Source organism: Hemitrygon akajei, chromosome 29 (assembly GCF_048418815.1).
Source record: "Hemitrygon akajei chromosome 29, sHemAka1.3, whole genome shotgun sequence".
NCBI classification, from domain to species: domain Eukaryota; kingdom Metazoa; phylum Chordata; class Chondrichthyes; order Myliobatiformes; family Dasyatidae; genus Hemitrygon; species Hemitrygon akajei.
In genome coordinates, this window is record NC_133152.1 from 41,282,081 (window position 1) to 41,297,166 (window position 15,086).

Genomic DNA, 15,086 nt, shown 5'->3' on the forward strand with positions numbered 1-15,086 from the left:
TTCTTGCTGTCCCTTACAGTAAAGTGAGTTGATTCCCATCATTTTAGTTGTTAGGAATGCCTAATGAAACGGCTATAATCATGATTCATTCTTGACTTCTGAAGGAACTTATGGACCAAAACATCTCTAGATTCAACAAAAGTAATTCAGCGTCAGTTAGCTAGCGAAAGGCAGCAACTGGATCTAATGGGGGGGGGGGGGGGGTTTAATAATGAACTGTCTGTGCACTGGGAGAGCGTAAAGAACAAGGAATGATTCAGAAGATGGGGTCCCTTACAGCACAGAGAGTTGCAAGGAAATTATTTAGTGGCAAGTTGATATGCATTTAGAATTGGAAACAGTTTTGATTGATAAATTCAGATTTTAATTCTACTTGATGAACATTTCAGATACTTGACCGTTAGTGGAGGGGATGAGAGACAGTGGAAGGGTCAGAGTCATAGAACACTACAAAACAGAGACAGGCCCTTCAGCCCATCTAATCCATGCCAAACTATTGTTCTGCCCAGTTCCATTGATCTACATTCAGGACCATACTCTCCCGTCCACGTATCTATCCAAAATTTTCTTAAATGTTGAAATCCAACCTGCATCCAACACTTCCACTGGCAGCTCGCTCCACACTCTCACCACCCTCTGAGAGAAGTAATTCCCCCTCAGGTTTCCCTTAAATATCTCACCTTTCATCCTTAACCTTTCGCCTCTAGTCCTGGTCTCACCTAACCTCAGTGGAAAATGCCTGTATGCACTTACCCCATATATACCATAAGATCATAAGGCTTTGAGAGGAGAATTAGGCCACTTGGCCCATCGAATCTGCTTCACCATTCCATCATGGCTGGCTTGTTATGTCTCCTGCCTTCTCCCCATAACTGTGAATGCCCTAACTAATCCAGAACTCATCAACTTCCACTTTAAGTATACTCAATGACTTGGCCTCCACAGCCGTCCGTGGCAAGGAATTCCACAGATTCACCATCCTCTGGCTAAACAAATTCCTCCTCATCTCTGTTCTAAAGTGACATCCCTCTATTCTGAGGCTGTGCCCTCTAGTCATAGAATCTTCCACCATTGGAAATATCCTCTCCACATCCACTCTCTCTAGGCCTTTCAAATATTCAATAAATTTTAATGAGATCCCCCCCTCCTCCTTCTAAACTCCAGTGAGTACAGGCCCAGAGCCATCAAACGCTCGTCACGCATTAACCCATTTCATACCCAGGATCACTCATGAATCGCCTCTGAACCCTCTCCAATGCAAGCACGTCTTTTATTAGACCAAGAGCCCAGAACTGCTCACGAATTCCAGCCGCAGTCTGACCAAAGCCTCAGCATTCCTTTTGCATTCTAGTCCCCTCTAAACGAACGCATTTGCCCTCCTAACCGCAGACTAACCTTGCAAATTAACCTGAGGACTCCCAAGTCCCTTGCATCTCTGATACTGCTCACTTAGTGAAGATGCATCAGGATGCTCTTCAATGACTGCAGCTTAGCATTCAATACTACCATTCCCTCAGAACGAATCAGTAGGTTCCAAATCCTCGGCTTTAATAGCTCCCGGCGCAGCTGGATCCTTGATTTTCTCACTTGACCACCACGGAGTTCAGATTGGCAACAACCTGTCCTCCACAATCTCCATCAGCACAGGTGCACCACAACGCTGGGTGCTCAGCCCCCTGTTCCGCTCACTTTAGACTTAGAACTGAGGCTAAGCTCGGCTCCAATGCTGACGACTCCACTGTCACTGGCCTAATCAAAGCTGGTGGCGAATCAGCATACAAGAGGGAGAATGGCCGAGTGGTGCCACAACAACCACCTCTCACTCAACGTCAGCAAGACCAAGGAGAAGATGGTTAATCTCACGAGCAGGAAACCAGATGTCCATGGACCTCTCCTCATCGGAAGGAAATCAGAGGTGGAGAGGGTCGGCAACTTAAAATTCCTTGGCGTTATCATGTCCTGGACCCAGCATGTAAATGCCATTAGGAAGAAAGCACGGCGCCTCTACTTTCTTAGAAGTTTGCAAACATTTGCTGTGTTGTCTAAAACTTTGATTAAACTTCTACAGATGTGTGGAGGAGAATATATTGACTGGTTGCATCATGACCTGGTATGGAGACACCAATGCCCTTGTACAGAAAAAAAAAATAGTGGATACAGCCCAGCCCATTCCGGGTAAAGCCCTAGCCACCACTGAGCACATCCATACGGTGTGCCGTCGCAGGAAAGTAGCACCCACCATCAAGGACCCCCACCATCCAGGTCTTTCTTCTCGCTGCTGCCATCAAGGTGATAGCACAGGGGCCTCAGGACTCACACCACCAGGTTCAGGAACAGTTACTACCCCTCAACCATCAGGAAGGAGGTACAGGAGCCTCAGGACTCACACCACCAGGTTCAGGAACAGTTACTACCCCTCAACCATCAGGTTCTTTTTTAAAAAAAAAATTTTTTAATTGAGTTTTCAAATGATTACAGAAAGCAAAAAAAAATTATCTACCCTTCCCCTCTTCCCTTAACCCCTCCCCCCTAACATCCCTATAGAAGAAAAGAAAAAGAAAAAGAAGAAAAAAGAAAGAAAGAATGCCTGGATATCAGAAGATTCCCACATGCTCCAACGGAGTTCATAATAACTTTAGTATATATATTTATTTCTTTCCCCAAATAACCAATTATTTTATCTTCGGAGCACCTATATATCTAATCCTGTCTTTTGTAAATAAGGGCGACAAATTTTCAAAAATCTTTCATATTTATCTCTTAAATTATAAGTAATTTTTTCAAGTGGAATACAGCCATAAATTTCATCCTTCCAACGATCTATACTTAAATATGTATCCGATTTCCAAGTAACTGCAATAGCCTTTTAGGCTACTGCCAGTGCAATTTTTATGAATTCTTTCTGATATTTATTCAATTTGGGTTTTGGTTTTATCCCTTCAATATCGCCTAATAAAAATAATATTGGGTTCTTGAACCAGAGGGGATAACGTCACTCAACATCACTTGCCCCATCACTGAACTGGACCCACCTTCAAGGACTCTTCATCTCATGTTCTTGATAATCATTGCTTATTTCCTTGACCTTGCCAGGAGCTGCAGGTGGATGCCCTTCCTGGTCATCAGGGAGACCGTTAGGTACCCTGAAATCCCACATCTCACAGGAGAAGCGTTCCACTGTCTTAACCTGCTATACCTTGCCTCCTGCCTACACTTGTTATACCTCTGACTTCTCAAGCTTACGTCCTAGCCCCTGCCTGTTCTTGCCGAAGCCTGGCCAGTCCACTTACACCTTCCTTCTTTTTAATCGGCCCCTGCAGAGTGTCAACGAGATCATCAGGATTGCAGCTTCCCAAGAAATTCCAAAACATCCCAAGCTCTTTTTAAACCTCGCCCTGCCTCACCAATGAATGACTTCTCACAATAATTCTCCCATATAACCATATAACAATTACAGCACGGAAACAGGCCATCTCGGCCCTTCTAGTCCGTGCCGAACGCTTACTCTCACCTAGTCCCACCAACCTGCACTCAGCCCATAACCCTCCATTCCTTTCCTGTCCATATATCTATCCAATTTTTTAAAAAATGACAAAATCCAACCTGCCTCTACCTCTCATAATTCTGTATATTGTTAACAAATCTCCCCTCAGTCTCCTGCGCTCCAGGGAATAAAGTCCTAACCCGTTCAACCTTTCTATAACTAGGATCCACAAGTTCCAGCAACATCCTTGTAAATTTTCTCTGCACCCTTTCAAACCTTCTGATCCCTCTCCTGTAGGCAGGTGACCAGAACTGCACACAATACTCCAAATTTGACCTCACCAACATCTTACACAACTTCACCCATTGCTGGTTAAAGTTGGTGGAGGCCTGTCATCCACACAGAAGGAGAATTTAATGCGGTATTCTCTGAGTGTTGCTGTCCGAAAACAGCCTGTGTCGAGAAAGCAGTAGAGGGCCGGTGAAGCAGTGCTTATTCACGGACTCTGACAGAACAGGCAACAGTGCCCACCAGCTCCACCACAGTGGCAGGGTCCATTGTCTCACAGCAAAGATGGCTCGAGGAGCCGTTATACCTTTACTTTACTGTCACCAAACAATTGATACTAGAGCGTACAATCATCACAGCCATAGTTGATTCTGTCCTTCGCGCTCCCTGAATTACAAATCGAAGTAAATATAATAAAATCTAAATTCTAAATCATAATTAGAAAATAGAAAAGGGAAAGTAAGGTAGTGCAAAAACAACCGAGAGACAGGTCCGGATATTTGGAAGGTACGGCCCAGATCCGGGTCAGGATCCGTTCAGCAGTCTTATCACAGTTGGAAAGAAGCTGTTCCCAAATCTGGCCGTACGAGTCTTCATGCTCCTGAACCTTCTCCCGGAGGGAAGAGGGACAAAAAGTGTGTTGGCTGGGTGGGTCGTGCCCTTGATTATCCTGGCAGCACTGCTCCGAAAGCGTGCGGTGTAAAGTGAATCCAAGGACCTGGTGCGCGATGCACTCTGGGGTTCAATTTCCGCCACTGCCCGTGAGTTGTTGTCTCCGTGAACACGCGGATTTCCTCCCACGTTCCAAAGACACACGGGTTGGTGAGTTGTGTGCGTGCTGCGCTGGCGCTCTAAGCACAGTGACACTCGTGGGCCGCCCTCGCTGATTTGATTTGATGCAAATGAAGCGTTTCGCTGTACGTGTGACAAATAAAGCTCATCGTATAATCTAATCTTATGTCCGTGATTTACACAGCTCTTCTGCGAGCATGTGTACTGACAAATAACAATAGCCAGCCTTGAATCTTGGAAGTATGGGGGGTGTTGGGGAAAGAAGTCAGATGACAGAGAGTGGTGGGTGTGTGGAGCACGTTGCCAGGGGTGGTGGTAGAGGTAGATACATTAAGGAAATTTAGGAGACTCTTAGATAGGCTCATGGATGATAGAAAAGTGGAGGGTTATGTGGTAGGGAAGGGTTAGATTGATCTTGGATTAGGTTAAAAGTTCAGCACAATATTGTGGGCCGAAGGGCCTGTACTGTGCTGTAGTGTTCCATGTTCAAGTGTTAGCACTCCAATAATCAGCCCCTTCACCGGGAACGTGGCCAACGTACCAGCTTCTCGATGAAGTCGTCAACCGCCTGGCCGGCCTTCACCAAGAGAACGATGCGTCGGGGCTTCTTCAGCTTGGAGACCATCTCCTCCAGAGAGTGGGCGCCGATCACCTTGGTCCCCTTGGCCTCTTTCTCCAGGAAGCTGTCCACTTTGGACACCGTTCTATTGAAGGCACAGACCTGGGGCACAAACACAGAACGAGAGTTAATATTGTACACCTCTATCAAATCGGCCCTCATTCTCCTACACTCCAACAAATTTAGACCTAACCTATTCAACATTTCCCTACCCCTGCTGCTGCCTGTGAGGAGTTTGTACGTTCTCCTCGTGACCACGTGGGTTTCCTCCGGGTGCTCTGGGTTCCTCCTGGTGATCCAGTTTCCTCCCACAATCTACTGGTTGGTAGATTAATTGGTCATTGTAAATTGTCCTGTGATTGGACTAGGGTTGAATCAGGGGTATCTGGGCAGTGCAGCTCGAAGGTCCGGAAGGGCCTATTTCATCCCAATAAATAAATAACTCAGGTTGTCAGAGTCCCAGCGACATCCTCAAAATTTCTCTGTACTCTTTCAATCTTATTGATATCTTTCTTGTAGGTGGGTTTAACAAACTGCTCGCAATATTCTAAATTTGGCCTCACCAACATCTTGCACAACTTAAGCCACCGTTGATTAAATTTGCTGAGGTTGTCTAAGGTTAATCTTTAGACATGCCACCCACACCACGCTGTTAATACGCAGCATCCTGAGTCCCTGTTGAGAACAGTTTCACAGAAGTGTCTGGGACAGGAGAGTGGGAGCAAGCAGAGAATTACATCCATACCCACGTCTACAACGCCCCAGTGGGACATATTGAACTTCAATTAGTCCAAGATCAACACCTTAATAGAAACAAACATGCCCAAACAGGTAAAAATTATTATTAAACTCTACAATCATACCAACTCCTTCCCTCTCTGTGCAGAACTTATCCATAGGAAAACAAGAAAATCACATTCTTAAAATATTAAGTACGAAGAATGGGTTGGGGTGAATGAGTTGTGGGCATGCTACATTGGCACCAGGAACTTTGGTAATGCTTGCAGGTTGCCCCTAGCACACCCACGGACATTGTAGATCGTTGGTGCAAACTGATGCACTTCACTGAAGTTTCAATGCACATGTGACAAACAGAAAGCTAATCTTTAGACATACCACAAAGCCGTGATCGTTCATGTTCAGAATCAAGTTCTGGCCCATTACCGCCAGTCCGATCAATGCAATATCAGCTCTGTGGAGGAGAAAAGAGATCACTTTTATTCCTGAGCCTGAAGCTACGACAATCGCACATCAGTCAGGAGTGACAGAGCAGTTACGTTGTAGGTGTACATGCAGATACCTCCTCCCCTAATGAAGTGGCTACGCCACGGTCTTCTGCTATTCCATCATCAGATTTCTGAACACCAGCTCACCGTTCCTCTATGGTTCATCCATCATTTTTTAAAATTGCAACTTGTAGTAATTTTTACGGCCCAGACCATCACAGGTAAAGCCCTCCCCACCAATGAGCACATCTGCACAAAACACTGCCACAGGAAAGCAGCATCCATCATCAGGGACCCCCACCACCCAGGTCCTGCTCTCTCCTCACTGCTGCCATCAGGAAGAAGGTACAGGACTCACACCACCGGGTTCAGGAACAGCTACTACCCCTCAACCATCAGCTCTTGAACCAAAGGGGATAACTTCACTCGTCCCATCACTGAAATGTTCCCACAACAAATGGACTCACTTTCAGGGTCTCTTCATCTCATGTTCTTGATATTTATTGCCTATTTATGTTATTATTTATTCTTCATGCATCTGTACAGTTTGTTGTCTTCCGCACTCTGGTTGAAAGCCCAAGTTAGGTTGATATTCAATGATTCTGTTATAGTTATTATCCATTTTAAAATCTTTTTATCAATTATTATTGAAGATTAACAAAAAAAGATACATTAAGTCAATATGTCATTATATACAATAAGGAATTAAATTAGCAAATAACTGATTAACAAAGCTAAGCAATATATCAATAATAATAAGAGAAAATAAAGTGTTAAGAATATTTTTTTTTGAAAGAAAAAGGGAAAAAAAAGAACTCCTACCAACTAAAAAAAACCCCTACTAACTGAAAAAAACCCCATTGGGAGCACAACCCCGGAGCTATACATCATACAAGCTTCCATAAAGAAAAGCAATCCGCCAACTCAAATCCACTTAAAGAAAAATCGGAAGAAAACCCTATTAATCAACTCAAATCAGATGACAGTAGTGGGCGAATGAACCCCACCTTTTCTCAAAATCAAATCGAGGATCGGAAGTTATTATTCTATAGAATTGTTCAGTCTGCTCACAAGAACAATAAACCTCAGGGTTGTATTTGATGACATATACTTAGATAATAAAATTTACTTTGCACTTTGTCTTTGCACTGTGATCCGCCACAGATAACAAATTTCACGACATTTGGTAACAAATCTGATTCTGACCATGGTGAATCTGTGGAATTCATTGCCACAGGCAGCTTAGGTATATTTAAAGCAGCGGCTGATAAGATTACTGCTTAGAAAGGGCTTCAAAGCTCACAGAGAAAAGGCAGGGGAATGGGGCCGAGAGGGGAAGTAAGTCAGCCATGATAGAATGGCAGAGCAAACTTGATAGACTGAATGGCCTAATTGTGCTCATATGCCTCGTGTAGCACAGATCAGCCAAGGTCTCAGCAGCTTTGTGTGTGACAGAGTAGCTGCTGAAGGTGGCAACAGAGAAGTAGGAAGATCTGCTCAATGCTTCCAAACCTACTGATGGTGGGTCAGCTGGTACACCAGGGGTCTGCTCTGACCCTCTTTGAATTGGGAATTGTGTCAAATATAAGATTGGGTGATGAGGTGGAGACACATCTCTACCAAAGGAGATGTAAGGAGCTCCTTCCCTCCACTAGCCTGCAGGTCACCCTTGGGCAAGGTGTAAATCTTGCTTATCCCCCCCCCCAATCCAGGGTCAGGTGGTGGATGGTCGTCTGAGCAACCGGTGCCTGTCACAAGTCATGTGACCACTGAGGCCAGGCAGACAATCTCTGAAGAGTATTGATTGTGGCTGGGGTCACCCATCTTGTGAAGACACTGCCCAGAAGAAGACAATGGCAAATCGAAAACTTGTCAAGGACAATTATGGTCAAAGGCCATGAATTCCCACCTCATACGACATGGCACATAAAAATGATGAAACCAAGTATAAGCAAACAAGGTGAGATCAAGGACAGCTCTTCCATCCAAAGGCACGAAAATCATCAGTGGAATGATGTTGCCACACATGCTTTACACTTGACTGACAACAAGAGCGGATGTCTTCTTCCTCAGTTGTCCATCGGAATCTGATGACGACGTCCACTCCTTTAATGGTGAGATCTTTGATGACTATACGGTCCTATCCTGGACCCACAAGCTCTATTGCAGGTGGGGCATGTATATGTGGTAGTGGTGTACTGTTATACACACACACACACACGCACACAGAGTTGGTGGAACTCAGCAGGTCAGGTGGAATCAACAGACAGGAACAAACAGTTGCTGTTTCGGCCGAGACCCTTCATCGGGACTGGAGCCAGAATAAGAAGCTGGGGGCAGAGAGGAAGGAGTATAAGGTGATAGGAGGTAGGTGTGAGGGGGAAGATAAGTGACTGGGGGAGGGGTGATGAAGTAAGAAGCTGGCAGGTGATAGGTGGAGGAGGTAAAGAATCTGATAGGACAGAACAGTGGACCATAGGGTAAAGGGAAGGAGGAGGGCAACCAGAGGGAGGTGGTGGGCAGGTGAGGTGAAGAGAAAGGGTAAGAGCGGAACCAGCATGAGGAATGGATAAAGAGAGACGAGGGCGGGAAAACAGATTACTGGAAGTTAGAGAAATCCACGTTCATGCTGTCAAGCCTGAGTCTGCCTAGAAGGAATATGAGGTGTTGCTCCTCCAACCTGAGGGTGTGGCTTCCTTGGGTTGGAATTAGTACTTTACAATTCCACAGAATGGATCATTATAACAACACACACAAAATGCTGGTGGAACACAGCAGGCCAGGCAGCATCTATAGGGAGAAGCGCTGTCGACGTTTCATCATGGATCATTATGCTCAGCTGCTGCATGTGCGTGAGATTGGGGCACGACAGCAAGTCTGGTCTGGGAATGGCAATGGTTCTGGCTTGGGTATCCATTCAGTGTGTACAATCAGGCCCCTGTACCCCTGCTCGTTAATGCAAATAACTAATCAGCCAATCATGTGGCAGCAACTCAGTGTATAAAAGTTTGCAAACATGGTCAAGAGGTTCAGTTCTTGTTGGACCAAACATCAGAATGGGGAGGATTAGTGACCTAAGTGACTTCAACCGTGGAATGATGGTTGGTGCCAGACGGGGTGGTTTGAGCATCTCAGAAACTGCTGATCTCCTGGGATTTTAATGCTCAACTGTGTCTAGAGTTTACAGAGAACGGGGTGAAAAACAAAAAGCATCCAGTGAGTGGCAGTTCTGTGGGTGAAAACACCTCGTTAACGAGAGAGGTCAGAGGAGAATGGCCAGACTGGTTCAAGCTGACAGGAGGGTGACAGTAACTCAAATAACCACACGTTACAACAGCCGTGTGCAGAAGAGCATCTCTGAACACACAGTAAGTCAAGTCTAGAAGCAGACGGGCTACAGCAGCAGAAGACCACACTGGGTTCCACTCCCGCACGGAACGAAGCGGCCTCTGAATGTGCATGCGCTGCTCCTAGCATGGACAGCACTCCCCCCCCCCCCCATACAACCTCATAACGTTCCTCCCACACTCCCCCACCTGAACTACGCCTTCCAGCAGAAGCCAACAAAACCCCACACCATCAAACCCATTGATCAGCCTCGTAAGATGTGGGGGCTTTTAAAACCTGCGCAAAAAAGGATCAGCGACAGGAGAAAAGTGACTGCAAGGACATTGGGGGAAGGCAAAAGTTTTTGAATCGATGGCCCTATTGCAAAAGTCAATTTAAACTCAACAGCTGGTTGGACATTGTGTAATCTACCCCGTCTCATCCTCAAACTTCAGTTTGATTGGCCGGCAATTGCAAATATTAACCCTGTTAACTTCCCCTTTGCAAAACTTCCCCGTCAGAGCAATACTATCCCTAATACTTACTGGAAGAAACTCTTAGCTGGTGTATTGCAAAACAAGGCAAGCACTGCCAGATTCACACTGTATGGAGCAATAGATTTTCACAGTCATTCTGTTTGGGACTTCCTGATAGCAACCCATCTGTGCAATGAGGAAATACCAGTCCTTCTACTTTCAGGACATCCCAAAGTTTTTTTTTGACAAGAACAGGCCATTCTACCCAACAAAACTTGCTAAATTCCTCTTCATATAATGTGCTGAAATAACTAAAAAGCTTGGATTGCAAGTCTCTAATGTATGACTCTCAACTACACGACGAGGTAGTTTACTTGCAGCGGGAAGAAATGCTTCCTGATGTTCATCTGAAATCTCCCTTTAACCAGCGTCCTCGATGATGGATTCATTTTAAAGTAGCAGCTGGCATCCACCTTAATGACACTGAACACTTCTATCATGTCTCCTCTCACTCTACGTCTACTTGGGCTAAAAAGATTTGATTCTTTCAATCTTCCTTCATTGCCCACGCCCTGCAAACCTGGAATGAGTCTCGTCACCCTTCTCTGAATTCTCTCCACTGCCTTCATGTGCCTCACACAATATGGAGACCAAAACTGTACTCAGTATTCAAGGTGTGGCCTCACAAGTGCATTATACAGTTTAAAGAGAATGTCTCTAGACTTGAGCTTCACTAAGCACATTACATATCCCAACATTCTATTAGCCTTCCTAATTGCTTCTGTGCATTGCCTGGATGTTGATAGTGATGATTCTACCAGGACTCCCAAATCCTTCTCAAACAGTACACTTTCTAAATTGACCCCCCCCCCCGTTGTATTTTCATATCTAATATTTCTACTTCCTACATGTAATACTTTATATTTACTTGCATTAAATTGCATCTGCTATTTATCTGCCCACATCTGGATCTTGCTTAGATCTAACTGTATTGATTCTGCTGCCTGAACGTTATCAGCCCATCTCCCTAATTTTGTGTCATCAGCAGACTTTGCTAGTTTATTTGTTATCTGCCTATCCAGATCAATAATGTAAATTAAAAACAGCAGCAGCCCCAAAACCGATCCGTGTGGAACCCACTTTTAACATCTAGGTGTGAGAATGATCCGCTCATCATGACCCATTTTCTGTTTCTGAGCCTATCGTGCAACCCATTCGCACAACTTGCCCTGAATCCTTACCTCCTGTAATTTGATTATTAACCTCTCATGGGGAGCTTGTCAAAAGCCTTCTGAAATCCAAGTAAATAATATAATGGCAGAATATAGTATTAATGGTAAGACTCTTGGCAATGTGGAGGATCAGAGGGATCTTGGGGTCCGAGTCCATAGGACACTCAAAGCAGCTGCACAGGTTGACTCTGTGGTTAAGAAGGCACATGGTGTATTGGCCTTTATTAATCATGGAATTGAATTTAGGAGCCGAGAGGTAATGTTGCAGCTATATAGGACCCTGGTCAGACCCCACTTGGAGTACTGTGCTCAGTTCTGGTCGCCTCACTACAGGAAGGATGTGGAAGCCAAAGAAAGGGTGCAGAGGAGATTTGCAAGGATGTTGCCTGGATTGGGGAGCATGCCTTATGAGAATAGGTTGAATGAACTCGGCCTTTTCTCCTTCAAACGACAGAGGATGTGAGGTGACCTGCTAGAGGTGTATGAGAAGATGACAGGCATTGATCGTGTGGATAGTCAGAGGCTTTTTCCCAGGGCAGAAATGCCACAAGAGGACACAGGTTTAAGGTGCTGGGGAGTAGGTATAGAGGAGATGTCAGGGGTAAGTTTTTTACTCAGAGAGTGGTGAGTGTGTGGAATGGGCTGCCGGAAACGGTGGTGGAGGCGGATACGATAGGGTCATTTAAGAGACTTTTGGATAGGTACATGGAGCTTAGAAAAACAGAGGGCAATGGGTAAGCCTAGTAATTCCTAAGGTAGGGACATGTTCAGCACAACTTTGTGGGCTGAAGGGCCTGTATTGTGCTGTAGGTTTTCTATGTTTCTATAATATCAACCGCTCTATTGTCATCTAACTTTTAGCTGACTCTTCATAGAGCTCCAACATATTAGTAAAACATGATTTCCCCTTTCTGAACCCATGCTGGCTTTCTGCTAACTTGCCTGTTCTTATCAGCTGCTTTTCTATCTCATTCTTTATTAATGCTTCCACTAGTTTACCCATGATACACATTAAGCTTCCTGGTCTATAGTTACCAGGGTCAGTGCGGTCACCCTTGTTACAAACTGGGACATTGTTAGCCGATTTCCAGTCTTCCCTGACTCTTGAAAAATACATGTTAGGGGTTTGTATATATAATATTCAGTGCGTGTGAAAAATAAACCTCATGCATATTCCAAAAGAGCTCGGGATCTGATCAAGTGCAGGAGAGGAATGTAACAGCCTGATCTCAATAGGAGCCAACTGCAGGGTGGGGCCAGGTACATTCAGGTGTGATCATCAGGCCACACCGATCCAGTCCTGGATGACTTACTCAGCATGACTGTAACTTTCAGAAATTTACAAGCTTCTCGTGCGTCATCCTTAAATAGATTACAATGGATTTGACATCATTATGCATGAAGTGATGGTCAAATCAATGTGGAAATATTTGCGCATAACTGAGATTCACGTGTGGCTTAGCTTCTAAGCCGTTTCTACTGACAGAAGAAGGGGCAAAGGCAGGTTGCTGGTGCCTCAAAACCAGTCCCTTCAAGCAGATGGGGCTTGTCAGCTGTGGTTGGCAACTCATCCAAGGAAAGGAGATTGCTGATCTCAAGCCTCCGCTGCCTTGTGGCTCTACCCACTCTTGGAGAAGGCTCCTGGAGTAAACCGAGGGAAAATCAGGAGCTGCAGTCCCTGCGGCAGTCCTACATTGAGTTCAACGCTGTCTGGCAGCTCCTGAGACGCCGCTGGTGCCAAGCTGTATCGGTCTCTGCCGTTCCCCTGGATTCATCATGGCGAGGGGGAGCTTTCTATATGGGTCGCATACTGGTTGTGTATCACAGACAACTGGGGTACAACATCCATGGGTGACCCCGACCAACGGTGGGCTCCTTACATTTTGATCAGAACATTAAGACCAAAAGACACAGGAGCAGAATTGAGCCATTTGGCCCATCTAGTCTGCTCCACTATTCCATCACGGCTGATTTATTACCCCTCTCTGCCCCATTTTCCTACATTCTCCCCATATTCTTTGATGCCCTGACTAATCAAGAACTTAGCAACCTCCAAGTTCTGAATCCTCCACCCCCTGAATATTGTAGCAGAGCAGAGGTCAAGTCTGATTCTATTGCTCGTTCAAGTATTGAGCTAATCACTACCCCCCTCGCCTCCCCCAAGAGACATAAAGTTGTCAACTCCAGTCATTTGCTCTGGTGAAGTCCTCTGTGTCCATCGTCCCACAGTGAACTCTCGTTTTGCTTTCTGTGTGGAGATTTGTAAGCGGGCAGCTCCTCTTCGCAGGCTGTTAACGACCAAGACACTAAATTGGATGTGAAGTGCTTCACCTTGGCTGTCCCTGGTCACTTGATGACAATCGGGGAGCTTTTAAAGGAGCAGTCCGACTCCTTGCGGGTTGAGTCAGTGGAAAGGAATGCAGATGCATTGCCAGCATTCATTTTGAGAGGATTGGTATATAAAAGCAGGGATGTAATGGTGAGGCATTATAAGACATCGGTCAGACCACAGTTGGAGTATTGTGAGCAATTCTGGACCTCTTATCTAAAAAATGATGTGCTGGCACTAGACAGAGTACAGAGTAAGTTCATGAGAACCAGTGCTACAGTGCCCAAGACTTTTGCATAGTACTGTATTTGTCAACCTGGAGCAGAGAACGAGTCTGTAAATCTGGTGGGAGCAAAGGATGTTGTGAATGGTGAGGGTGGAGTGCCACAGGAGGCAGAGAAGGAGTACCAGGTGCAGGGGGTGGGAGGTGGCACAGGTGCAGACACAGCCAGCCCCAAGACACCAGGCAACTGGTTCACTGATCATTACAGAACGTCTCTCTGGTGCTTCCCGCTCCCTCCCCTCTCCCTTCCCCTTTTCCCCAACTGTGATTCCCCTCTCCCTGCCCCCTTCCCACTCTCAGTCCACAATAGAGACCCATATCAGAATCAGGTTTATCAATCACTTACATAAGTCATGAAGTTTGTTTGTTTTTGTGGCAGCAGTACAGTGTAATACACAAAATTACATAGTATATGAGGGCGGAGCCTCAGAATAAAGGATGCCCCATTAGAACAAAGACAAGGAGGATTTTCTTTAGCCAGAGGGTGGTGACTCTGTGGAATTCACTGCCACTGACAGCTGTGGAAACCCAGTATTTGGGTCCTGATGGTCTTGGCCCAAAATGTTGACTGTTTACTCATTTCCGTGTTGGTGCGTGGCCAAGTGATTAAGGTGTTGGTCTAGTGATCTGAAGGTCACTAGTTCAAGCCTCAGCTAAGGCAGCGTGTTGTGTCTTAAGCAAGGCACTTAACCACACATTGCTCAGCCTCATTGGCCCTTGCCCTTCTCTTGGACAACATCGGTGGCGTGGAGAGGGGAGACTTGCAGCTTGGGCAACTGCCTGTCTCCCACACGACCCTGCCCAGGCCTGAACCCTGGAAACCTTCCAAGGCGCAAATCCACGGTCACTCGAGACTAACGGAGGCCTATATATAGGTTCTTCATTAGTCAGAGTGTCAAAGGTTACAGGAAGAAGGCAGGAGAAGGGGGTTGAAAGGGATAATAAATCAGCCATGGCGGAATGGTGAAGCAGACTCAATGGGCTGAATGGCCTAATTCTGCTCCTATGTGTTATGGGACGGGAAGTTATT

At 45.6% G+C, this 15,086-nt stretch overlaps 1 protein-coding gene across 1 annotated transcript in view; it reads right to left on the minus strand.

Moving 5' to 3' along the window:
• The window catches only part of pgd (phosphogluconate dehydrogenase), a 43,176-nt gene that overhangs the window by 26,283 nt on the left and 1,807 nt on the right, over positions 1-15,086 (minus strand). The window contains exons 2-3 of the mRNA XM_073032210.1: positions 6,300-6,375; positions 5,106-5,285 (exon numbers count right to left, since the gene is read on the minus strand). Of these exons, the coding sequence (XP_072888311.1) occupies positions 5,106-5,285; positions 6,300-6,375 (256 nt within the window). The remainder of the gene's footprint in view (positions 1-5,105; positions 5,286-6,299; positions 6,376-15,086) is intronic.